At 33.1% G+C, this 23,110-nt stretch overlaps 4 protein-coding genes and 1 long non-coding RNA gene across 6 annotated transcripts; 3 read left to right on the top strand and 2 right to left on the bottom strand.

Moving 5' to 3' along the window:
- Window positions 1-75: 75 nt before the first annotated feature.
- LOC125583622 (ankyrin repeat domain-containing protein 2A-like) lies at window positions 76-2,447 on the bottom strand. The gene is made up of 9 exons (XM_048750895.1): window positions 2,326-2,447; window positions 2,181-2,240; window positions 1,971-2,077; window positions 1,668-1,892; window positions 1,430-1,578; window positions 1,165-1,351; window positions 964-1,056; window positions 559-698; window positions 76-465 (listed from the first exon to the last, which is right to left on the bottom strand). The coding sequence occupies exons 2-9, from the start codon at window positions 2,215-2,217 to the stop codon at window positions 366-368; spliced, it is 1,038 nt and encodes a 345-aa protein (XP_048606852.1). The 5' UTR covers window positions 2,218-2,240; window positions 2,326-2,447; the 3' UTR covers window positions 76-365.
- Window positions 2,448-3,827: 1,380 nt separating this feature from the next.
- Window positions 3,828-5,368, top strand: LOC111204720 (tetraketide alpha-pyrone reductase 1). The gene is made up of 6 exons (XM_022700038.2): window positions 3,828-3,985; window positions 4,066-4,235; window positions 4,322-4,510; window positions 4,604-4,766; window positions 4,840-5,032; window positions 5,124-5,368. The coding sequence occupies exons 1-6, from the start codon at window positions 3,868-3,870 to the stop codon at window positions 5,269-5,271; spliced, it is 981 nt and encodes a 326-aa protein (XP_022555759.1). The 5' UTR covers window positions 3,828-3,867; the 3' UTR covers window positions 5,272-5,368.
- LOC125583991 (CMP-sialic acid transporter 4-like) lies at window positions 5,327-8,114 on the bottom strand. The gene is made up of 15 exons (XM_048751684.1): window positions 7,996-8,114; window positions 7,849-7,903; window positions 7,711-7,771; window positions 7,511-7,622; window positions 7,339-7,418; window positions 7,066-7,141; window positions 6,861-6,961; window positions 6,694-6,765; window positions 6,516-6,564; window positions 6,373-6,414; window positions 6,143-6,264; window positions 5,986-6,045; window positions 5,841-5,889; window positions 5,681-5,775; window positions 5,327-5,561 (listed from the first exon to the last, which is right to left on the bottom strand). The coding sequence occupies exons 1-15, from the start codon at window positions 8,029-8,031 to the stop codon at window positions 5,513-5,515; spliced, it is 1,059 nt and encodes a 352-aa protein (XP_048607641.1). The 5' UTR covers window positions 8,032-8,114; the 3' UTR covers window positions 5,327-5,512.
- Window positions 8,115-9,087: 973 nt separating this feature from the next.
- Window positions 9,088-11,079, top strand: LOC125584571. Of its 2 annotated transcripts, none has more exons than XR_007321485.1 (2): window positions 9,088-9,886; window positions 10,083-11,079. It is a non-coding gene; the product is annotated as an uncharacterized LOC125584571 (long non-coding RNA). The 2 variants fall into 2 exon arrangements; XR_007321486.1 differs by having other exon boundaries at window positions 10,080-11,079.
- A 7,182-nt stretch (window positions 11,080-18,261) lies between these two features.
- Window positions 18,262-18,783, top strand: LOC125583954 (defensin-like protein 159). The gene is made up of 2 exons (XM_048751583.1): window positions 18,262-18,394; window positions 18,519-18,783. The coding sequence occupies exons 1-2, from the start codon at window positions 18,343-18,345 to the stop codon at window positions 18,698-18,700; spliced, it is 234 nt and encodes a 77-aa protein (XP_048607540.1). The 5' UTR covers window positions 18,262-18,342; the 3' UTR covers window positions 18,701-18,783.
- Window positions 18,784-23,110: the final 4,327 nt, after the last annotated feature.

Genomic DNA, 23,110 nt, shown 5'->3' with positions numbered 1-23,110 from the left:
GAAGCTTGTGTATAAATGTGGAAAGTTTCCGACATAGGGAATTTCAGACAACAGTACACAAAAGAATAGAATCACTTTGGTATGAAGTAGTTTGGTCTTAATAAACCAAAATTATTCTTGAAATTTTAAAGCAAAAATAGAACAAATATGTTTGGTTAAAAGTTGAGTGCTCTTTCATTCTTTATTGACTTTTGATGAAATCAAAGACACCATTAAAAAGACAAGTTTAGAAGGAGAGAGAGTAGTAACTAATAAAACACAATTAAATAAGAAAAAAAAAAGGTCTATAAAGGTCTGTGAAATTGGTGGTTCAAGAGACGCAACACAAGACAGATCCCTCAAAGGCAATATGAAAGCGGCCACGCTCAAAGGAAAGCATCCTTCTCGAGAAGCTTCACCACCTCGAGCTGGTTGTTGAGCTTGGCCACATCAATGGGTGTCTTCTCATCTAGGTTTTGCAGAGTCCTGCGAACCACAAAGAGGATATATATAATTTAGGTCGTGATAAAGTGTTTCAATGGAGTCGTTTCTCTATATGTGTTGTGTTGTGAGACTTACACAGCAGCACCATTCTCAAGGAGAAGGCTTACACACTCTTTTCTCCCGTAACCGGCAGCGTAATGCAGAGGCGTGTTCTTGTTTTTGTCAACGGCGTTTACACTTGCTCCAGCATCAATAAGAACTTGAGCACATTTCAACTGCAGGCGGAAAGAGATCAATGAGGTTAATCTCAATATAATCCATTAGCTAATTATATTTCTATATCATTGTTCTTTGATTAAATATTAATCATGCTACAAGTAATTGTGTCATGAAAACTACCAAGTGGAGTAAACTGGTTACTTGTCTACCAAGTTAATGATGATAAAGATACTTAACTTCAAGAGCTAGTAACACAAAAGAGGACTATCAAAAATCCGAATATTAAATTGGCCTAGATTGATAAAGAGGAGAGTTGCATACCTCGCCGTATCCACAAGCAAAATGCAATGCAGTCCTTCCCTCAGAATCTTCTTCATCTTTGTTGCCACCAGATGCCAAAGCATTTTTCAAACCCTAATTCAATCAACAAGACAAAATCTTGAATGTGGAATAGTCTTTAAGCAACACATAAATGATAAATCAAGCAAATGAGATTTTAACAAAGTTAGGAAGCAGTCTAACCTCAACATCTCCACGACTAGCAGTGTGATGAACAATAGACTCTTCTTCTTCTTCTTCTTCTTCCCCTTCCTCACCTTCTTCTTCCGCTACCTCGGGCTCAGCTGAAGCAGCCTGGTGTGGCAAGCCAGCAATAGGCATACCCATTGCTTCACCAAGCTTTTTCAGCACGTCCTTATCATTCCAATACCTGATAATACCATATAAAAATCATTCCTCCATAAGCAAAAAAACATTTAGAGAGAAAAAAAGATTGTATGTCACTGACTTCCTCATAGCAGAAGGGCCACCGGCACCAATCTCATCAAGTATAGGTTTCAACTCAGGATCTTCTTTCATCCGCGCCATACGCTCAGTCAAATGCTCCGCTGTTTCAGGGTTTGAGAAAGCCTCCAAAAATGGAGACATTTGTGGATCCTGAGAGGCAAAAACAGAAACAGATTTATAACCAAAGTACCGGAAAGAAATAAAAACAGAACATTCATTGTCCTAATATTCTGTCTCACCTGCACTAAAGCTTTACCAAGACGCTCAGCCATGGTCTGAAACTCAGGGTTATGCATAACCTGCTGCATAGTGCTGACATACTGTTGTGGATCAATGTTAGGGAAACCACCTGCTGCTCCTCCTCCTTGAGCTGCGTTTGGGATAGATCTCTGAAGCTGCTCAGCTAACTGGTTAAAGGCAGGATCTTTAGCAATCTGCTCAGCCAATTCTCTGATGCTTGGATCCTGAAACAAAAAAAAAAACCCCCATCAGTAGAAAGCTCCAAAGAAGATAACTTTACTACAAGAAAGTGCAACACTTACGTTGAGGATACCAGCCATATTAGAGAAATCAAAAGCATTTAAATTCATGGCAGGAGGGTTAGCTGATGAAGGTGAACTCCCTGAGGCTGTTGATTCCGGTTTATCATCTACAGTGAATCCAATTATCCAAATACAATTCTCTTTAAACTCAGAAACGATTCAATACAACATAAAACAGCACCAGATCAGATTGTGACAGCAAAATGTTACCTGAAGGAGACAGATTCTTGTCTGGATTGGAAGCCATTTAGATAAAGTAAAACTTAAACCCTATAAGAAGAAGAAAAACACGATAAGAGTCAGAAACAAGCATGCAATAAATCGTAGAAAGACGATGAAGAGACGGAGGCGAGACCAATCAAAGAGATATGATGAGTGACAGCGTTGTGGTGGCAAGACAAAGACCAAAACAACAGATAAAATCTATTTTTATTTTTTTCTATTTCAATAAAGATATTTTGTTTTTTGTTTCTTTTTTTTTGAAATAATAATTAGAATAGCACTAAAAAAAATTTTGTCACAAATATAGCGTATAAGAATAAAAATGACCAAAATAACACTTAATGTTTTATCAAAATAGATAAATATACACTTATAATCCAATCGTAAATTAATTTAGACATTAGGGTTTAGGATTTAAGGTTTAGGGTTTAGAGTTTAGAGTTTGGGGTTTAGGGTTTAGAGTTAGGGAGTGGAGTTTAGGGATAAAATTTCAAATTTTGAAAAATAAAAAAAAAATTAAATTTTTCAAAAGATAAAATGCTATTTTGATCGTTTTAGTTTTTGAGCTGCCTGAAACATATTTTGTTTATTTCAAGTTTGAACTTAGCATAAGACGCGTTTTTTATTAGTGTAGGCCCAAAAATCTACGCTATTTAGGCCCAGCCTTCTACATAACCAACCGAACAAAAGGAACTAAACCAATATAAACCAGAATTACTGAGCTGACTTGTAGTGTGGGGGGAGCTTGAGCTACGTCAGGATTTATGATCCGTTAAGATCAGACTATCAGTTAATGGATAAACCCGTGTCACTTGTCAGGTTCCTCTGCTGAGTCAATTCTCCATCCTCGACTGGTTCTAGACACAGTCTTAATGAAACAGGCGATGGCCTCTAAAACTTCTGGAAGTAATGTATTTAGGGCGTACATCCTCTCTTGTCCGATTTTGGGGGCTGGTTTGTCTATGTAAATTTTTTTTTGTTAGATTTTCGGGGCATAAAACTTTTTTAGGAACCTATGTCTATGTAGATTTTTTTCAAAACAAAAAAAAATAGAGATTTATGACAAATGTTTCATTTAGCATGGTCCAGAGTCGGTACTAATTAACTATAAACTTTCAAATTGTTAAAGAAAAAATAGTAACGTCTTGTTGTTCAAAAAAAAAAAAATAGTAATGTCTTCGGTAAATGAACATTTACTGTAAATGTTTATGGTTCCTAAAATCACTAAGACCTGTTCCGAAACGGGTTTGCCTTGTAATTTTTTTTTTTGAGCTGACCAAGATGATTTCAATATTTTTCTCCAGCGAGGCACTAGTTTTTGTTCCTTGTATTAAGAGATTTTGTGGGGAGAAGAGAATTGGCTATTTTGCAGTATGTTTAGAAGTTCATCTTGTCCACCTGTTGGTTGAAATGGTGGAAGCTCCAGTATACCGCTTAAGGTGTTAAGCAAGCCAAAGGGAATACAGGAGAGTCATGGAACAGGGAGAACTTGTTTCATAGAGAAATTGGTAGTTATAGGCCATTGTGTTTGTTCAACAACCGTCATAAAAACAATCTTTAGGTGATAAATAAGCAAAACCACACACGAGTTAAATGACACACCTACTCCATACTTACCTTTTAGCATGGTATTGCTATATAACTAGTCTGGTGTGATTCCATCGGTTATCGGAGAATGGATCAAACCAAAGGAAAAGTTTGTGTTACCGGAGCTTCAGGCTTCTTAGCTTCTTGGCTTGTGAAGAGGCTTCTCATTGAGGGTTATGAAGTTACAGGAACAGTCAGAGATCCAGGTTTTCTTTTTCTTGTCTGTCATTGCTTGCTATAAAAGCTAGCCACACTGAGTCTCAGTGAAGTGTTCCTGTTTGGACAGGGAATGAGAAGAAGGCTGCACACCTTTGGAAACTGGAAGGGGCAAAGGAGAGACTAAGGTTGGTGAAGGCTGATTTAATGGAAGATGGAAGTTTTGATAATGCTATAATGGGATGCCATGGAGTTTTCCATACTGCTTCTCCTGTCCTCAAACCTACCTCTAATCCAGAGGCATGATCCCACTATAACTTTTTTTTTACTTCTGGTCACACAGTATGCTTTGTGAAACATTTTAACATAATGTGATCTGATCATAGGAGGAGATTTTGAAACCAGCTATAGAGGGCACACTGAATGTAATGAGATCATGCAGGAAGAATCAGTCTTTGAAGCGTGTGGTTCTCACCTCATCCTCTTCAACAGTCAGGATCAGAGATGATTTTGATCCAAATATCCCTCTTGATGAATCTGTTTGGACCTCTGTGGAACTCTGCAAGCGTTTCCAGGTATAATCATTTGAATAGTCTTTTTTTTGCTCAAACACAAGAATCATATCAGCTAACAGTTTGTGATGGGGACATGGCAAAATAAAACAAAAGGTCTGGTATGCTTTATCAAAGACATTAGCCGAGCAAGCTGCATGGAAGTTCTGTGAAGAGAATGGTATTGACCTTGTCACTGTTCTACCATCCTTCCTCGTTGGACCAAGCCTGCCTCCTGATCTGTGTTCTACAGCATCCGATGTCCTCGGGTTACTGAAAGGTACTGTACTCTCTTGGCAACATCACCAGAATAGTAGCAGATACTTGTAACTTGTTATTACTCAACACAACAGGAGAAACAGAGAAGTTTCAATGGCATGGACAGATGGGGTATGTTCATATAGATGACGTGGCAAGAACCCATATCCTCGTTTTCGAACACGAGGCAGTTCAAGGCAGATACATTTGCAGCTCTAAAGTTGCCAGTCTAGAGGAACTGGTTTCCTTCCTATCCACACGTTACCCATCACTCCCTATCCCCAAGAGGTTTTGAGACACTGATCTTTAAAACCCTTTTCTCAAACCTTATTATCCTTTGAATACAATGAAACAATCTAATCTTTGGAAAAACAATCAGGTTTGAGAAACTGAATAGGCTGCATTACGAGTTTGACACTTCGAAGATAGAGAGTCTCGGACTCAAGTTCAAGACTCTTGAAGAGATGTTCGATGACTGCATTGCCTCATTTGTCGAGCAAGGCCATTTATCTCATGTAGTTTCTTAACTGTTTAGACTCAAGAACACATAATGTCGCTTCATAATAAACGTGTAGACAAAGGTAAAAGAATTAATGATTATATATAAAAGGCAATGTTTCAAAAGTATAGCTTTCACTTTCAGACAGTAATGTATATCAAATATACACGAAATACAAAATAGCAACCATTCAAAAGCTTTAACTCTGTACTAGAGAATAAGTAGCGGATCCTTTTTTTGCCAGACAAAGTTCAGAGATTTTTCTTTTACTATCGTAGCTTCCCGGCTGAATGCAAATATACTGAAACAGAGACAACCCTGTAAAAGCATAAGCACAGTGACGCATCAGCTCTTCACTCCATAAATGTTGACTACTTTTGATATGAAAAATTGAGATGATTGATTGTTATGGTAGAAACAAAATGTGGTTAACTTACGTTGAGCCCAAAAAGAAGGCAAGGGAAAGATGAAAGTTGAAGAGGAATACAGAGACAACCGCCGTGAGAAGCATTGCCACTGATGTTGAATAAACCTACATAACGGCTATATAGTTAAAACCAGTCTGCAGTGACTGATGGCGAATGAAAAAAATACTACCTTTACGATATTGTCTGCATATTTCATCACCATTGACACAGCAATGCCACTGCAAAAACCAACAGGAGAACAATGTTTTGAACTTCACTAACTGAAACTAGAGTTAAGAGAAGAGTCTAGCCTCTAAAGTAGTTTTTTTTTTTACCTGAGAGCATGGTTAAGAATCATGACGACTGTGATGAATGAGTAACCATGGAAGAATCCCCTGAAATTGGAAAACCAGCCCATTCAATACCAGAGCAGATGAACTAATTTGTAGCCAATATGAAAGGACAAAACTAATAAAGGGGTTTTAGAATTACTTATTGGTAACTGCATCGAAATCTTGGATCACTATAGCAACAGCATTGAAAGCCATCCCAAAGACATATAGCCAGAAGTTCTGTACATTTATATTCCTTGAAGGCCGCTTCTTTATAATAGCCTGCCAAAATGGAAAGCAAAACCCTTATAAGTTATAAGCTTTTGGAAATCAAAATAAAAGGAAGTAAGTCAGCGCTAGCTTCTGAGTGAGACTTCCTGATAAGCTCACCTCTGTGTACACTCCGGCGAAACCACTTAAAAGAGCCATGATCTAGAAACGACGATAAACAATCATATCAACTAGTGTGAACGTGGAAGAAGTTTCACAACTCTTCGTAGGTATTAGCATGATAAGGTGAGTAACAAACTTACAATCGCCATAATCCAACCGGGAAGAGATGTCTGAAGTACACGATCAGAACTGCAAAAACAATATCCAATATGAGAGACTATGTAATATAACAATCAGTAGAGACTGCACATGCATCATATGAATAAGTCAATGAAACCCATGTCGATAGCAGTAATAAAATCAAAGGGGGAAATGTACTTTGAATTCAGTTGAGCAGTGGTGCATCCACAACACAATAGGATGAAGCCCGCCCACTGAATCTCGCTCAACCTGTTAAAGAAGACAGGAATTAGCAGAGCCTGTTCGTAGTTAAAATCAAGAAGAGAAAGAGTAATGAAATCCATCTGGATAAATAAACAACCTACTTTTTCTTAAGTATAATTCTGTACAAGACACCAGTACTTATAATGTTCAGGTTCTTCAATATCTGATAGCCTGGGGCGTCCACGTATGCAAAAATATAATACTGCCACATAAAAGGTTATACACCACTAAGTAGTTAGTAACTGATTAACATAGAAATTACAAACATTGACCTAAGCCAAAAAAAATAACTCAAGAAAGCCAAACCTGTAAGAGATTCTTGAAAAGATACAAAGCTGCAGGAATAGGAAAGACTTTAACTTCGTCATATGTTGTGCTCAACCTGATTCAGAAACATTAATAACGCCAAATATCAATGAGAAAACGCATGGTCAGTCATCTACATGATTCTAACCAACCAGAACCTTATTATAAAAGGATAGATTCAGAAACTCAGAACATAAAGGAAACTAATTGAAGCTGATGCTAGTGGCAAACCAATGAGTACAATTTCACGTAGCAGAAGTGAGAATAGATAACCTGTTGTCGTCAGTAACACCATCGTTTTTCCATATTCTTGTTAATGCAAGCAGAGATAACGCACATTTCAGAGTCTCAACCTGATCCAGAAAAAACGAGAGATATTACATAAAACGTTGCTATAGCTTGTAACATACAATGGCATCACTCAATGATGTCAGTAGAAACTGACCAAGAAGTTGGCGGTTGTGACACTGTACTCATACTTGCCTGCTCGCTTGGACCAAACGATGAGTATCGCTTGAGAGCTCGTGAGAATAGTCAGTGCACACGTTACTACACCCCTTGCCACAACCACAATTAAACTTTTAATCACAAAAAGAAAATAACTTTCCTATTTTCTCCATAAAAAAAAAAAAAAAAGAAACTTACTTTCGTTTCCAGTTTGTACGCTCACCACCCAGAGTAGCCAGAGCGATGTTACTCGAAGCAACTGTTAAATCGAATCTCCCAATGAGCATCATTAAAAAACGAACAAGAGAAGGAGGAGATTGAGAAATAAGCTCTCACCGGTGTGAGATTTTCCTTTCAAGCTCTCGAGATCAGAAGCGGCGTCGTGATCGTCCTGAAGCTCAGTAAACAATTGGGAATCAAAGAGTGTGCAAGAAACCCTAATTGAAAGCGAAAGAAAGATATGAGAAGCAAAAAGGAAGGAACCTCATCGTCGTCACCTTTGATTTTGCGATATTCCATTGTTGATGAAGAAAGGGAAGCCCTCTGATCTGATCTCCGCTCCCAACACTACTGACTAACTCCAGCTTTAAAATATGTAAATAAATAGTACTATAAAAGCCTTATACTCTGCTTATGGGCTTTAACATTATTGGGCCGCCTTCGTCCAATATATCACAAGTGTTGGCCTTCAAAATTAATGGTTTGTGACTTGTATTAATACAAGAAATATGACAAATCCATAGCTATTTATTTGTGATTCAATGTTACTAAACTTATTATTCGATAAATCTATTATATTAAATTAGAAAAAAGGTTTTCTTTTAAATTTTAAATTTTCCAACAAAATATGTAACAGTATTTATAATATTATAAATTTAATCTATCAATTAAAGATAAATTTAAGAGCAATCTATCCTATACTAAAAGGAGCAAATAAAGCCCTCTTAAGGCCTCCACGTCAGACTGAAAATTCAGCCAATCACGTTGCAGCATTTCCTCCACGTCAGACAATAGAATCGCGGTTTGGGCTTTTGTGGTCTTTGGTTTTGTAGTTTGGGTTCCATGCTCTGCACCGATGATCGATTTGTTCTTCACAAACAAACGATCGATGGTCAATTGACTTTCACGATGTGGAGTGAAACGAATCGTCATGGAAAATCTCTGAGTTAAATTTCTATTGCGTCGTTTTGTATTTCCTTTAATTAATGTAAATGTCTTCATCTTCTATATTTTCTCTCTCAGACCTGCAAACTCTGCAACAATGGATTCCACGGACTCTCATATCCTCCCAATCTCCACTTCCCAAACCGTTCCCTCCGCCGCTCCTTCTTTCGTAGAATCTCAACCACATCGTAACCCATGTGTTCTCGCCTTCATCAACCGAGTTTCAGAAACTGTCACAATCGGATCTTTGTGCTTTTTCTCACTGATGTTGGATCTTTTGTCTCGGCTGTTATGGTCGGAGTCGGTCTTCCTTTTGTTTTTTCTTCATCTTTTGTTTATTTTTAAGTTTAAGAGTCAGAAAATCTCATTTTGGTTAATTTTTGCTTGATTCCTGGATTGATGATATAAGCTGTGAATTGAAATTTAGGGTTAGCTTTCCTGAAAATATATGGATTCGTTAGATAGTTTTTTGTTCCTCTATTGAAGAATAGCATGGCTGTATATGTTTATTGACAACATATGCTACTGTTTTAGGTTCCCTTTGGTAAAATTGTCCGATGTAGGAGTGTTCGGGTAACGATCAATGATCTCTATCTTTTCGATCCTCATTGTTTAACCTAACTGGATATTTTGTTTCATGCCCTAATTGTGTATAGCAATATGTGCTTTAAAAGAAGTCACTTGCAGTGGAAGTTTGAGCTCAGGCTGGATGCAAATTTAATGAAATAAGATATATATTTTTCTCTGCAGGGAAAGAGTTTGTTTACCTCGTGAAAAAAAAAACAAATGATCGGTTGACCGGATGGGTTCTGCATCAACGGTTCTACACTGGGTGCATGAGAATCTGAGCAAGATAGATGAAAAGAGTCTCTCTTTCTGCAGCCGGAGATGGTTGTATTGCAAAGGTAACTTCCACCAAGGAAGCCCATTTATTCATTCATATAGAGAAAAAAAAATTTCATAGGCTACATCTTTGACCTTATGAGTCAAACTGTGTACTTCTCAATCCTAGATGATAGAAAAATGAAGAACCCAAAGTAGCAAGGAAGGTGCGTGTCCAACTTTTTAGTAACCTTTTTCTTAAAGACATGAGATACATTTTGACATAGATTGCAAGAACAGATGTTGAGCTACAAGAACACTTCAACACTGACTCTGTCTTTACTCTTGCTCATCAAAAAATTCCTTCCAGTACTCCGATTCTCTTTATGTAAGCTATTTTCTTAGTATTTCTGAGTTTCTTGCTAATCGTTATAAATATTATTGATTATCCCATATTCTCCCAACATTGTCATGTTGCGGTACCACCACTCGGATTATTATTTCCCCTTAACCTGCAATGCTTTCTATTTTATTGTTTATTTTTACTGATTTTGTGTCTTTGTATTTGATTCACATGTAAGAAGAACAGAGTTTTGGCTACCTGGCTCAGGGCCTGATTTCGGTGTGCCGCCTTTCTCCGGTATCATTGCTATTATCCTTTTAAAAATTTTATTAGCTCTTCAAGCTTTGTTAGAAACCAACATGATCAAAATCAACCAACCGTGACCAGGAACCAGTTTTTGGCATCAGCTTATTTCAAACCCTGAAACTGCAAAGTTTTCTTTTGTCTTGGACTAATATTTTCATGTAATGACAGTCTTAGCAATGTGGATTGCAGCTGCGCTTTGGGAACTTTAAGTTTGTGTAAAGATCAAGAAGTTGCTTAACTCTAAGCCAAAGCTAATCTTAAATTACACTAGCAAAGCCAAGGCTATCACTTCTCATTTAGTCCTCTTTTCAGTTTTCATATGTAGTGGTTTCGAAGAGATCAGTGTATTCATCTTCTAAGCTGGGAAAAGACTTATACAAGCTGAACTAAAGAAGTATGTTCCTCTTATAGCTCCAGAGGTTTTGAATGCTTAAGATAAGGATGAAAAGATCTATGAAGATGCATGTGTCTATGAGCAAGGTTTCCATGATATATACCATAGTACGGCTGAGGACATGAGCCAAGCCATGAACAAATAAATCATTCTTGAACTGATGAAACTCTCTTTTTGTTTCTTTTAAACAACTTATCCTTTTCTCATTTGGATAGAAAATATATTTTCTCAGCTAATTTTGGTCTGACATGCAGACTTGAAAATGATAGTCTACAGACGAGAAAGAGGTATAGGGACTAAGAAAGAAGACATGAAGGAAATTTTGTCTTAAGATTAAGCTAAAGTGATTCTTTGGTTAAATCATTGTCACATGAAAGATTATATGTTCATATTATATGCGGTCTTATATTTCTTTGTCGGACATCTATATGTCATTTCAAATACTAACAAAGTAAAACTTGGAAGCTAGGAGAAAGATTTTATATGCTCTAATTCAATAAAGCATTAACTGTTATCCATTATTTATGTTTTTCTTATCTCGACATGCATTTGCAATGTAAACACAAAGTCAAAATATTCCATAACCGATCTGGGTGAATGGGCATCATATGTTGTGTTACAAACACTAGTTCTCTTAAATACACTATTTTTAAGTTCTAAAATATACTCTAAAGAAGAAAATGACTAAAACAGATTAAAGAAGCAAAAGATCCACATACCCTACATATATAAATACAAATAAATAAATAAAAATAATAATCTTTTTAATAGTTTCAAATTTTATGTTTTCAAATTCAAACTTTTTTTCAAAGGAAATTTAAAATTTTATTTTTGAAATTCGAAAATGCTTTTTGAAACTATTTAAAAAAAATAAAAAATAAAATAATTATTTATCTTTTTAAATTTTAAACCTCATTCACAAAACTCCACCATAACTCTAAACTCTAAGCATATTAATACCACATTCATAGTACTATTTACACGATCTACTTTTTCCCTCAATTTTAATGAATGGTAAAAGATATTTATACCCATAGGGTTAACTAATATAGACTTAAAGTTTAGAGTTGAGGGGTGGGTATGATTTTTGGAATGTGAAATTTAGGATTCTAATAAATATATAAATAAATACTTAAAAAATTTTAATTTTTTTTTTTTAAAATTTTCGAACATAATTTTTGATTTTCAAAAAGAAATTTTGAAAAAAAAATCAAGAAAAAGTTTATAAAAAAGTTTGCATTTGAAAAAGTATAATTTAAAAATATAAAAAAAAATTATTTTTTTATTTTTATTTATTTAAATAATTATTTATTATATATATAGAACTTCATTGCTCTCAATCACTCGCCCGAGACCAGCTAATAAAAACCAACCAATTATTACCTAGACCTCACAGTGGATTCTCTCATTGATTCTACTTCGCGAACTTGGAACTCGCATGTACTCCGGGCTTTGGTGGACCCACAGGATGTGAAAATTATAGAAACCATACACCTGAGCAGAACTCAGATGGTAGATAGGGATGGATGGCATTTCACAAACAATGGGAAATATTCGGTTAAATCAGGAAATCAGGTAGAACGGGTTTACCCAAACAGGGAAAGACCACCATTAATGTTTGGACCCACAGTTGATGTATTGAAGGCGTTTTGTTAGAAAATTCGGTGCCCACCAAAGATAAAACATTTTCTATGGCAATTGGTGACAGAGTGTATAGCAGTCAAGAAGAATCTGCAAGCGCAAGGGATACAAGTGGATATATGTTGTGCAAGATGCGGAGCCGATGAGGAATCAATAAACCATGTGTTTTTTGAATGTCCTCCAGCACTTCAGGTTTGGGCTCTCTCAAAGATACCATCAAATCCACCTATTTTCCCAACAAGCTCTCTCTTCACAAACATGGATCATCTCTTCTGGAGAGTTTTCCCGCAAATGAATGATCATCAGTTTGCATGGATACTATGGTACATTTGGAAAGGAAGTAATAATAAAGTTTTTAGTAATCTGGACATTGATCCCATAGACACGCTTAAATTGGCAGAAACAGAATCAATACTCTGGGCTGAGGCACATATATTAAACGAACAGAGGACAGTACCATACGTAGAGGTTACGACTCTACCGTCAATTCCAAGAAGATGGTGTTTCACAGATGACTCCTGGAAAGAGAATGATATTTTCTCTGGACAGGGTTGGCTCAGCACTTTAGAAGGATTTGATGGGCTAATGGGGGCGAGGAATGTTCGGGCTAGAAGATGGTTTCGGAACCAGAAGAATAGCCAGCTTTTACAAGTTATTTGGAAGATATTACGGTCCTGAAAGAAAGTTTCCTCCGATCAGAGATCATCTATGTACCAATGACGCAAAATTCAACGGTGGATAGCCTAGCACGCAGTGTCAGGAAGCAATCGTCTTTCTTCGTTCACATGGATCAAGATCTCCCGGTTTGGTTTACAGAGTCAGTATGAGTCTGTATAAGTTGATGACACAAAAAGAAAATTATATATATAAAACAAGGTTATAAGAGTCTTTTGCCACTTAATGAATAAGATATTTTTGAAAATGTTCTTTCAGTGGTGGTAAAGATGAATAATAGTACCATGAAAATGGTAATCATGAAATTTCTCATTAATTAATCTTAGTGGTATAAGTGTGGATTTACTTCTTTAATAAAACATCTTGGTCATTTTGGTCATTACAAAAACATTTTTAGGGGTATTCTAAGATATTGCTTTAAATTTAATATCAAGACTAAATTTTAAGTGATAATAATTTGTTATTACCAATAAATTGTTTAAAAGAATGTGTGAAGGATTATATTATAATCTGGCACAAAAAAGTTACACAATATTCGACCAATAAAATTATATTGTTTATTATTTTGTTTGTCAACTTTTAAGAACCTAACATTAATATCTTTTTTCAACACAAAAATTAAAAAAATTGCCATTAGATTACAAAATTGGCGCTGATAATAATTTTCTCCAACTTCCATCTAAATTTTTTTAATCATAAACGATCGTTGATGGCTGGTGGCTTTTGCTGCTGATTACCATCTTTCATTTTTTTTTTGTAAATATTTTGATTTGTTGATCGAACTTATGTTCCGGTTTTCAGATCTTTTCTTTCGCTAGGCGATTTTGATGTGCTTATGTTCAACCAAGTCAAAGCTGTTCATCATTCATCTCCTCTCTTTGATTTACGTTGATTTGTTCTCTCCCCCATGAGAACTTTAATCTGTAAATCCCAAAACGAGTGTTTGTTTTCATGTGCTTGTCGAGTGCTGGATCTCCTCTGGGGGAGTAAAAAAATTTCTTCCTGAAAATGAGTTCAGAGTGACTCCTTTTGGTTGAGAATCGAAGATGTTGGATTTAGATGGCTAGTTTGAAGCAGATTAAGTAAAGTTGGGGTTTCATAGAAAACTTCATGGCATATGATATGTTCTTCAACCAATCTGATTATTCTAGGAATTGATGATTGATGGTCATTCTAAGGTCAAACTAGAAGAACCGTCAAACTTTGTATGTGGGTTTCAAAGTATATTCTAAGGAAATGATGGAGATTTATGCGTCTTCTCCAATAAATCGATCTAATGGATGATCGGATGATCGAATCTCTGACGAGAAGATTAAGAGTTGATTTGAGATCCTTCTCACCAACTACTCATTAGTCATTCCAATCGTTAACATGTGTATTTCACGTGTCTGCTTAGCTTTGTAGTTATTTTTTTTGTTGGGTTATGATTTTGATTGTGATCGGCCTTAGAAATTCTTTGCATTGTGCTTTGCCTTTAGTAAAAACATGTTGACAAAAAAATTACATAGTTGTAAGAAAGTTACCCTCATGCGTTTCTTCCATCTTTTTCATACTCCCCATTCAAACTTTTTGTAAAGTTTACAAAATTTTGACCTCATACCTCCATTTACGACTGTTTACCTTTTACTTTAATTAGATAATGACCTTTTCATGACTATCCATACTGATTCCAAGATTTAAGACCTCTACTTTTCATTTTTAATTCTCCACATTATCTTTTCTTTCTCCAACTTCATTCTTCAACTTACTTTAAATTTTACACAATACAATGATTTTGTTTAATAAATCAACACCCTACATTATTAATAATTATTTTTATATATCTAAATTAATAAGCATAGTCTATATTTATAGAGAATTTCAATTATTAAATTTTGTATAAAAATAAAATAGTTTATTTAATTTATTATAAGATTGTTCATTTTAAATAATTATGGGGATATGAAAATATTAAAAATCACTAGAAAGTGACATGTGGAGTTAGTGGTTTCCACTTTTTTCTTATTCTTTTCAACATCAAATAATTCACATCATCATATTTTATTTTATAAAGGTGATTGGTTGGACTGTAACTGTAAAAAATTTACTGTAGAAATTGTACTGTAAGTGTATTGGCTGTAGATGTACATTTACTAAAATATATTTTTCTTCGAAAATTTTTCTCGTAGTTATGATAACTGTATCGTAAATTATTGTTTGTACTTTTGTACAGAATATCATTGGATAAAATGTATTGTAGCTGTAAATTTTTTTGAAATTAGTTGCTTCTGTTTTATTAGATTTTAGAAATTGAAACGCTGGAAATAAGGATATAATCTGAATAGTGGGTCTTTGACCTCTCGGGATCCACGAAAAGCATTAACTTAATCATATGTTTGGTTTTCTTACCGATGGACAGGTTTAGAGCATAATTATCCCATAATCGTTAAGTGGATTTCTTAATGATTATTTAATACTTTAAATGTACTTAAGTGGGATTAAGAACTCTAGTTAAGAAACTTCTATTTTGAGCGGTCCAATGGGAGTTTCTTAATTAGAAGTTCTTAAAAAAAAAAAAATATATATTTAGATAAAATTTATTTATTAAATAAAACATATTAAAATATAACATTTAAAACATTGATATAAAAAAACATAAAAATAAATATTAGTAGAATAATCGAGAATAATTTGAAAGAAACATTCTGAACTCAGTTGTTGTCTTCATCACATCCAAAATTACTCCATAAATGTTCAACCAAATCAGCTTTGAGCTGTTGATGCATTTGTCTATCACAAATTATAGTTCGAACACCCATCATATTGGCGATATTTGAATGGATATCTGTAGAATACGTGAGATCGACATGTGTAGTTCCGGTGTCTTCTCCTTGTTGGAACTCTGAAACATCAAAATGAATGTATCCACTATCATATTATGGAGTATGATACATGCTCTCATAATCCTCTCAATTTTGACTTTATCCTAAAAAAATGCTGGATTTTTAACAATGGCAAATCGAGCTTGCAAGATTCCAAAAGCACGCTCGACATCTTTTCGGACAGCTTCTTGATGTTGAGCAAACAAAGTCGCTTTCGGATCTTCTGTTATTGGAATAGATTGGATAAAAGTTGCTCATTCTAAACATAGATCTTAAAAAAAATATAAAAACAAAGATTAGTAAAATAAACGAGAATAATTTGAAAGAAGAATCCGAGCTCAGTTGTTGTCTTCTTCACGTCCAAATTTACGTCATATATATTCAACCAAATCAGCTTTCAGTTGTTGATTTTCTATCACGAATTTTTGTTTGAACAAACATCATATTGGCGATATTTATAGGTATTTCAACAATAAACCAAAATAATTATAGTTTAAAATAAAATAATTTAAAATTAAATCGAAAACTGTTTTATTAGTAAAAATAAAATAAATTTATTTATTTATTAATTAAAAGTGGCTTACAAATACATTCTGGTTACAAAACTAAACCATAAATTAAAAAATAAAATCAAACCATCCCAATTTTAGGTATACACTAAACCAAAAAAAAATCTAAACCTAAAAAAAAAAGACACGCTGCCGTCATCATCTTCCTTCACCACCCGAAACAGGAAGATTGACTGGTATGGCCACGGCGTCTTCTTATTCTTCTGATCCTCACCGGCGGAGTCTCTGATTCGTCATGGGTTCACTTCCGGCGATTCTGCTCACGGCTGCTCACGACCACGGACCAGCATCTCTGCTCACGGTCTACCAAAAACAAAAAAAATAGATTCAACAGAGACAGAGAGACAGAGAAATGGAGATCCATCTAAGAGAAACCAATTGAACAAACAATTGCAGGTTACGAAAGCCATCAGAGAAGACAAGAGAAGAAAAAGAATGACAGAAAAATTAAGGGTTGAGTGACACGTTTGCTCTTTAAAAACTTAAGGATCGGTTATCAAAGACCCACATTAAGGATCGATTATTACAGTTTCATTTAGTTTTCATTTAATTAAATGTTGTTATTTGTTTAAAAACCCTCCTAAGAAACTGCAATAATCATGGTCTTAGCTCCAACATACAACAGCTGTTCTTTCTCACGTGATTTAGAAAACGTATTCGAAAATTTAGTTTTCGAGATTTGATGCTTTGAAGAAGAAAAGCTAGTATTTACTCCCTCTATTTTTTAAATAGTGTAATTTTAGTTTTTTTTTGTTACATAAAAAGAATCGTTTTAGATTTCTAATGCAGTTTTTACTTACTTTCAGTTGAATATTAATTATAAAATACATTGATCTAATAAATAAATTTATTTATCTTAAATATCATTGGTCAATTAGACTTGAAAACATAAATAAATTTTAATCATTTTTTTAATATGTGTGAAAAATGTCTAAATAACACTTATAATGAAACGGAGGGAGTATAAAACAAGTGTTACGTTAGAGTTTTCCTTTCTTAAGTTATCTGTTGATTTTTCTTTTTTTCTTTTTAGTTGATAATTTATGTTCTTAAGTTTATCTAACTTTAAATTATTAGTTTATAATCAAGGATTATCATGATTTGAATTTACTTTGTATGTTGATGAAAAAGAGAACGTGATCTTCTTTTTCAATTATGAATTTATTTTTTCTACGGCCCAAATAATAAGGACGTAGGATTTTTGTCTAAAACAAATAGAAAAGTTAAAGTTTTTTTTTTTTTTGTATCTTGAAAAAATAAAGTTACAACTTGATTGGTAAAAATCTGTAAAATTTTACTGTAGACTTTAATTTAGAAAATAAAGTTAAAGCATGATTGGTTAGAATTAGTGTTTTAAGAAAAATTAAAGCTAAAGTACTAAGGGGGTGATTGGTAATGACGGTAAAAGCTGTGGACAGCTTCTTTAATTTCTAGAACCATCTTTTAAAGTAATCATGTTTTTATTTTAAAAGCTGTAGATAGGCTTTTAATTTCTACAACCATTTTTTAAAGTAATCATGCTTTTATTTTTAAAATTGAATCCAAAGCCAAAACATTTAAATAGGAAATATGTTAGCTTTAGAAAGCACTTTCTCTAGAATTTTTATTTAGTGCTCTGAAAAAATTTCTACAGCAAAATAAATGAAAGTTAAAACTAAAAATTTAAAGCCTAAATCTTAGAGAAAAAATAAAAAGCTACACCTTCAACCAATCAAACCCTAAGTTAAAGCACAATCAATCATCACCAACTGATTTATTGTAGTGATTCAGCTCTTAGATCATTTATTAAATACTTCTATTTTAGAAGTCAAAAGTCAAAAATCAAAAGTCAAATTCAAAAGTCAAAAATAAAAATTCTATTTTAAATAAAATGTGATGTAATTTATAGTGTTATGTATATTATATTTCCATTTAAGAAAATATTTCTCCTTTATGTGCTAAAAGTTAACAAAAAGAACATCATGTAATCTACAACCAGTATATATATATAGACATATAATCATTATTACACCACAATCATTGAAAAGAAAAAAATATTAAACAAAAATATTGATCATGGCGAAATTATCATGTTCTTACTTTCTTGTACTCATGATTGTATTTTCAAGTAATTTCATTTTGCCATTTCCAATTAAAAATGCTAAATATTATCATATATAAATACATATATATATATATATATATATATATATATATATATATATGGTGTGATGTCTTGTTTTTTTTTGTAGTGTGTTTAATGGTTGAAAGAGCTGAGGGAAAACTATGTGAAATAACCATTGACAAAGAACGGTATTGTCCACTATCCTCTTGTGTTGAAGACTGCTACGCGCTTTATAATGGTGTTGCACATTGTTTGGACGATCCTAACGTTCCCGGACCTTCTAACTGTCGTTGTACATATAATTGTTAAAGGAATGACATTTTGAGAAGATGTGATAATTATATTAAATAAATGTAAAGTTTCTTTAATAAAAATAAACATTATGAAGAAAATGTAAGGTTTCTTTAATCAGAATAAAAATCATGGAGATTTTAAATAATAGTAATGCAAAGACTCATATCACTTTGTTAATTTAAAAAAAAAAAACTGAAATTCGATTTTTTTAAAACTATTTTAAAATTTTTGATTTTCAAAATTTTTATTTTTATTTTTAAAATTCTGAACTTCACCCTCAAAACTATCTCTTAAATCTAATCCTTAAATTTATATTAGTTAACCCTATAGATATAAATGTATATTTACCATTTAATAAAACTTTTTTGGTCATTTTTCTCTTTAGAAGCTTTTTTGGTGAAAAAACCTTAAAACCATCCTAGAGAATTTCTTAAATTTTATTATATGGCTAATATGATTGTTTAATTTACTTTAAATAAATAAAAATAAATAAAAATGATAGTGAATAAAAAAATTGTTACCAAACCTTTATTATTCAAAATTATTAATTATTATATATATTAATCATATTAGATAATTTTTATAGCTTTTTTTAATGAAAGAATGAAAAATATTTTTTTAGATTACTATATAATTTTACAGTTAGTTTAATAAGAATTATAATATATATTTAAATGAACCACTATATTTTTAAAAGTCTCTAAGAAGTATTCTAATAATGATATATATCATAGTTCACAAATCATAATAATTCTTAATTAATATATAAGAGATTATAATCGTTTTTTTTCTAAAATAAATTAAAGGGTTGGGTAATAAGATGTAGAACTAAAGGCTCAAATGAGAATAATGGTAACTTTTAAACTCTACGAAAATTTATTCATTGGTCAAAACGTATTCTATCACCTAATCAACAATCATAATATTAATATAAATCAGTATCTAATCTATTAATTTAAAGTCATATTCTTATCTACTATTAACAAGTCATAGTAAGACCAATTAAAGAATTAGTAATTATGACATATTTGATTATTTACATTAATAATAAACCAACTATAATTTGAATTTTATTTTTTAATTATAACAAAATATATTGGAAAAGAATCTAACAGAATCTTACTAAAAATTTAAAAATTTAATAAAATAACACATTAATTAATTTCGTAATTAATAATATAATAATAATATAAATCAATGTTAATTAAAATTTTATTCTAAAACAAGAGAATAATAATTAAATACAATATTTTATAATTTATAATTATATTCTGTATTATATAAAAAACAGAAGTGATTTATGAATTAAATATGACAAATTATCTTAAATATGTAAATTAACAAATTTATTTTTTACATTGTTTCATTTAAATAAATTTTCACTCATCATTAAAATAGATTAAAATTCATAAACTATATAACATTTTTATACAAAAATAGATTTATTAACATAGTTAAACTTTTATATCTATAATTATATATTATTTTTTATTTATTTTGAAACTCTCAAAAATATATATTGTTTAAATATATTTATATAAAAAAATAAAATAGTATATAATAACCTTTAGTTCATATACTATTTAAAAAAATGTTACTAAAAAACTATGAAATTTTAATAATTCATTTACAATATTAATGAAAAATAAATCTTAATTATAATTTTTTAAAAAAATTATAACAAAATTTGTCGAGAAAAATTTAGAAAATATGACCAAAAAATCAAATAACTTTTATAAAATAATGTATTAGTGGAGTAACAAAAACAAATTCATAAAATGAACAATATTTGGGAAAGACAAGAATGAGCAACAAAAAAAAACCTTCATCCTAAAGGATCTGGAGTTGTAAGACGATTGATCCATAAAATTTTCATCAACATTTGGAAAGACAAGAATGAGCAACATTTGGTTTGCACCGGTTAATAAGACTCACCACTGGTTTATTTCTTTGGTTGGTCCTTCTTTGGCTGGTCCTTCTTTTGCTGGTCAGAGACACGTCCTCCGGCGATCTTAACAATTGGTTCGTCTTTAGGCCTTATTAGCTTTAGCGCCAGATGAACCTTGAGGTCTCCCGCTACTAGCTTCTGTCCAACGTCCAGTAGGCTGAGATTTACTTCTATATATGGAGGGATGATCTCTGCCGGAAATAGAAACTTCACCGTTCTTTTGATCGTATTCAGGGATGTTCCTGCATAAAAATCAAGAAAATGGTGATCAATACTAAAAAATCTAACAAGAAACTAGATACTGCAATCCACAAAATTTATTAAAAAACTAAAAGAAATGAAACTTAAAGCTTCTGCAAAAGGTTAGCCAGACTGGGATACAAGTCATTAAACAAAGCTAAAGATCATTTGAAATGACGATTAGTTGTCACCGTCAAAGGTTAGCTCACTCTAAACCAAGAACGGGGCCAGGGCAGTATCACTTCTCTACAGACTTAGGAGCTCAATGAATTCCAATCAAGTCAATTCTAATGTCCGGCCGAACTACTTAACGAACTCATTGTATTAATCCTGCTTTTAGCATATCTACTCTACCATGCAGGACTCTTTCTCAGCAACCACAAGACAAAACCACATATATGATCACTAAACAGCTTACTCCCATACACAGAGAAAAAATTATTAAGCGCTTTAGCTTAGGTCAAAATCTAGTAATATATTAAAGGAAAATTTAATACCAAGACTGTTGATGTAAGATGTCTGCCCTGAAGTAGTCGATGACGTAGTTGCTGAAGCAGACGTATGTTGAGTGGTGAAGACCATGTGGAGTCAAGATGCTGAGTTAGAATCATTTAGACTTGGAGAGCAAGAGAGTATCTTGGAGATATGGAAAGAGGAATAAACTTGAGAAGCAAGTTTATGACTTAAAGAAAGAGGAATAAGTGCATTCCAAGAAAAAGAAAGTTTGCACTTAATGTTATGGAAGATGTGCATATTGTGGATTCCTTGGAGACTAGGGTTTCGGGAATGTGAAGAATAATATAAGATAGCTATGGGGTCATTTGTATCAAGACAGAGACACATAGACTGATCTTATAGAGAGAGAGAGAAGCTCTTGGAAGTGTTTTGGGTCGTGCTGAAGCAGTGGCTGAAGTACTTGACGGTAGAGAGACATTAGCGGGTAGCTTAGGAATCTTTCAGTAGTGTGTGTTAGGGTGTTAACACTAGACGTGTAAAAGCTGAATTAAGCAGATCTTGTAATAGATTGTTTAAAGGAGATTCCAATAAAGCATAGTGGTTGCTTGTATTTTTTTGTCTCTCGGTTTACTTTCTGCAGTACTATTGTGTTTGCATCTTGCAGTTACAAGTGGTATCAGAGCGGGGCACCTAAGTTATCGGTGTAATCCTGAAGGTGAAGATGGACACGATTGTTTCGGTGCAGAAGGTGATCATGTTGAATGCGGACCAGTATGGTCATTGGAAGGCTCGCATGAAGCAGATGATTCGAGGAATTAATGAGGATGTGTGGACAGTTGTGGAGATTGGTTGGGAGGAGCCTACCATAGTCACGGGAGATGAGAAGAAGCCCAAGCCAAAAGAGGATTGGTCAGAGGCAGAACGCAATGCATCCAAGTTTAATGCAAAGGCGTTATCGGTGATTTTCGGAGCGGTTGAAGCAGGACAGTTCCAGCTGATTCACGGAAGTACTTCGGCTAAAGAGATGTCGGAGATCCTGCTGAATTCGTTTGAGGGAGATGAAAGTGTCAAGAGGACACACCTGGATCATCTTGGGTCGCAGTTTGAGAATCTCAGGTGGTCTGATACTGATTATGTGGCGAGCTTCAGTGCCAAACTCAGTGCTATGGCGCATGAAGCATGTGTACTTGGGAAGAAGTACAAGGAGAAAAAGCTGGTAAAGAAGTTACTACGTTGTCTTCACTACAAGAAAAATGAGTTTTAATAGCAGACCGGAATAGCGTTTTTTACGATTGTGCTATAGTTGACATACCCGTTAGTTTTAGATAGCATTTGTATATTTGGAAACACTATGATAGAGTGGTATATTTGGAAACGCTATGATAACATATGGTTTTATATGTATCACTTGGGTTTTGATAGCAAAACATGATTAAAAACGCTATGTTTGGTTTTTAAATCTTTAAACCCTAAACAAGTTTTTAAACTCTAAACTCTAAATACAAATTTTAAACTCTATTTTAATATCAAATCTTAAATTTAACTTCAAATGTTAGATATAAACTCAAAAATTAATCATTTCCAAAAATTTATCTCAAATCTTAAAATCAATATCCCAAACCTTTAACTTTTAAACAATATACTCATACATTTACACTACAAAAAAAGTCCGCATTGATAGCACATTGTTATAGCACGTAAAACTAAACTGCTATCATAAATGAATTTAAAATTTTCGTACTATATAATAACATTAAATAAAAGTTATTGTAAAATTTCGC

Source organism: Brassica napus, chromosome C3 (assembly GCF_020379485.1).
Source record: "Brassica napus cultivar Da-Ae chromosome C3, Da-Ae, whole genome shotgun sequence".
Taxonomy (NCBI): domain Eukaryota; kingdom Viridiplantae; phylum Streptophyta; class Magnoliopsida; order Brassicales; family Brassicaceae; genus Brassica; species Brassica napus.
The sequence above is the reverse complement of the archived record's forward strand: the minus strand, read 5'-3'. Positions and strand labels throughout refer to the sequence as shown.

Bases quoted from the DNA above. Each gene is read 5' to 3' on its own strand.
- LOC125583622 (XM_048750895.1), bottom strand. From the start codon at position 2,217: ATGGCTTCCAATCCAGACAAGAATCTGTCTCCTTCAG. The intron at 2,078-2,180 runs GTAACATTTTGC...GATTCACTGTAG, and splicing joins CAAGAATCTGTCTCCTTCAG to ATGATAAACCGGAATCAACA. The intron at 1,893-1,970 runs GTAAGTGTTGCA...TTTTTGTTTCAG, and splicing joins ATATGGCTGGTATCCTCAAC to GATCCAAGCATCAGAGAATT.
- LOC111204720 (XM_022700038.2), top strand. From the start codon at position 3,868: ATGGATCAAACCAAAGGAAAAGTTTGTGTTACCGGAGCTTCAGGCTTC. The intron at 4,511-4,603 runs GTATAATCATTT...ATAAAACAAAAG, and splicing joins AACTCTGCAAGCGTTTCCAG to GTCTGGTATGCTTTATCAAA. The intron at 5,033-5,123 runs GTTTTGAGACAC...AAAAACAATCAG, and splicing joins TCACTCCCTATCCCCAAGAG to GTTTGAGAAACTGAATAGGC.
- LOC125583991 (XM_048751684.1), bottom strand. From the start codon at position 8,031: ATGGAATATCGCAAAATCAAAGGTGACGACGATGAG. The intron at 6,565-6,693 runs GTACATTTCCCC...TTGTTTTTGCAG, and splicing joins ACTGCTCAACTGAATTCAAA to TTCTGATCGTGTACTTCAGA. The intron at 6,415-6,515 runs GTAAGTTTGTTA...CGTCGTTTCTAG, and splicing joins CCGGTTGGATTATGGCGATT to ATCATGGCTCTTTTAAGTGG.
- LOC125583954 (XM_048751583.1), top strand. From the start codon at position 18,343: ATGGCGAAATTATCATGTTCTTACTTTCTTGTACTCATGATTGTATTT. The intron at 18,395-18,518 runs GTAATTTCATTT...TTTTTTTTGTAG, and splicing joins ACTCATGATTGTATTTTCAA to TGTGTTTAATGGTTGAAAGA.